The 1,152-nt window shown below is 48.8% G+C and overlaps 1 protein-coding gene across 5 annotated transcripts in view; it reads left to right on the forward strand.

Annotated features, from left to right (window-relative positions):
• The window catches only part of TOM1L2 (target of myb1 like 2 membrane trafficking protein), a 45,891-nt gene that overhangs the window by 19,347 nt on the left and 25,392 nt on the right, over positions 1–1,152 (forward strand). For 2 of the 5 annotated variants that reach the window (XM_018558578.1, XM_018558581.1), the window contains exon 5: positions 1–118. The exons of the other annotated variants lie outside the window; for them this stretch is intronic. In XM_018558578.1, the coding sequence (XP_018414080.1) occupies positions 1–118 (118 nt within the window). The remainder of the gene's footprint in view (positions 119–1,152) is intronic. 5 annotated transcript variants of the gene reach the window in all.

Below are 1,152 nucleotides of genomic sequence, written 5' to 3' on the forward strand. Positions count from 1 at the left end.
TCGGAGCAGTCCGGACCTCACTGGAGTTGTGCATATTTATGAAGAGCTGAAGAGGAAAGGAATTGAGTTTCCTATGGCAGATCTGGATGCGCTGTCTCCTATACACACGCCGCAGAGGGTAAGGGTTACCGCTGCCAGTCATCTTACTATAGTTGTAACGCTAGATTGATATTGAAGTCAGAAGGTTTTTAAGTTATTTCAAATGCTGATAATTCACTTACAATGAAAATTTTAATTTTAGTTTCCTACAGAATCAGCTGGTCCCCTGAGCACTGGCCCTGATAGCCTGTTTTAGGGTGGCTCCTCTACTTTGCAGGGTCCTAGGGTGCCACCCTTGTGTGTGCACTGCTAGTAACCTTTGTGTGTCTCCCGAATATAACTGTTGATCCTGCCAGAACTTCCTGTGCTCTCTGCCTGTGCTCTCTGCCTGTGCTGCACTCTTATTAGTGGCTTTGTTTTCAACTATTTTTAAGGACTATAGAAATTCTCCCTTTTTATGTTATGGAGATGAGGAGAGGCAGGGGCCTAGCATGGGGGGGACAGGGTTTTTTTTATTCTGCACCCAGCTCAGAATACAAACATTAGGAGCAGGGGCAGACTGACAGTTCCTGTGTGCCAGCGGGAGCGCGGCCAGGAGGGGGCCCGCCACTGGCTGAACTACTGCCGTCGGAGACCCTACCCATTGTGCATGCAGCATGATGTCCTGCTTGGGGAGGCGCTCAATGAGGACTCACTCCCCAGGCCACTGCCAAGGAGAAGGTCCTGGAGAAGCTGCTGATTCTGCAGAAAACTAAAACTTTTAAATAGGGATGCACCGATACTATTTTTTCGGTACAAGTACCGATATTTTTTTTCCTGGTAATCGCCGGTACTGAATACCGGAAGTCCCATTAAAGGGGTTCTAAACCATCCGGTTTGTTTTGCCTATATCTACTGCTAGCAAGCAGTAGATATAGGCAAGAAGTTTAAAAAAAACAAAAACGCTTGAAGTGGTTTTAAACTTACCTCGTTATCGCTGCTCGCTCCCGCGCCGAGAATCAGGAACTGCTCGTACGGCCGCAAAGGATCTTGGGGCGGGCGCATGCGCAGTTCCGATTCTCGGCCGGGAGATGAGCAGAGACGCAAGGTAAGTCTATGGACGCGTGCACCCGC

The sequence above is a fragment of the Nanorana parkeri genome, unplaced genomic scaffold (assembly GCF_000935625.1).
Source record: "Nanorana parkeri isolate BGI_ZX_2015 unplaced genomic scaffold, ASM93562v1 scaffold347, whole genome shotgun sequence".
NCBI lineage: Eukaryota > Metazoa > Chordata > Amphibia > Anura > Dicroglossidae > Nanorana > Nanorana parkeri.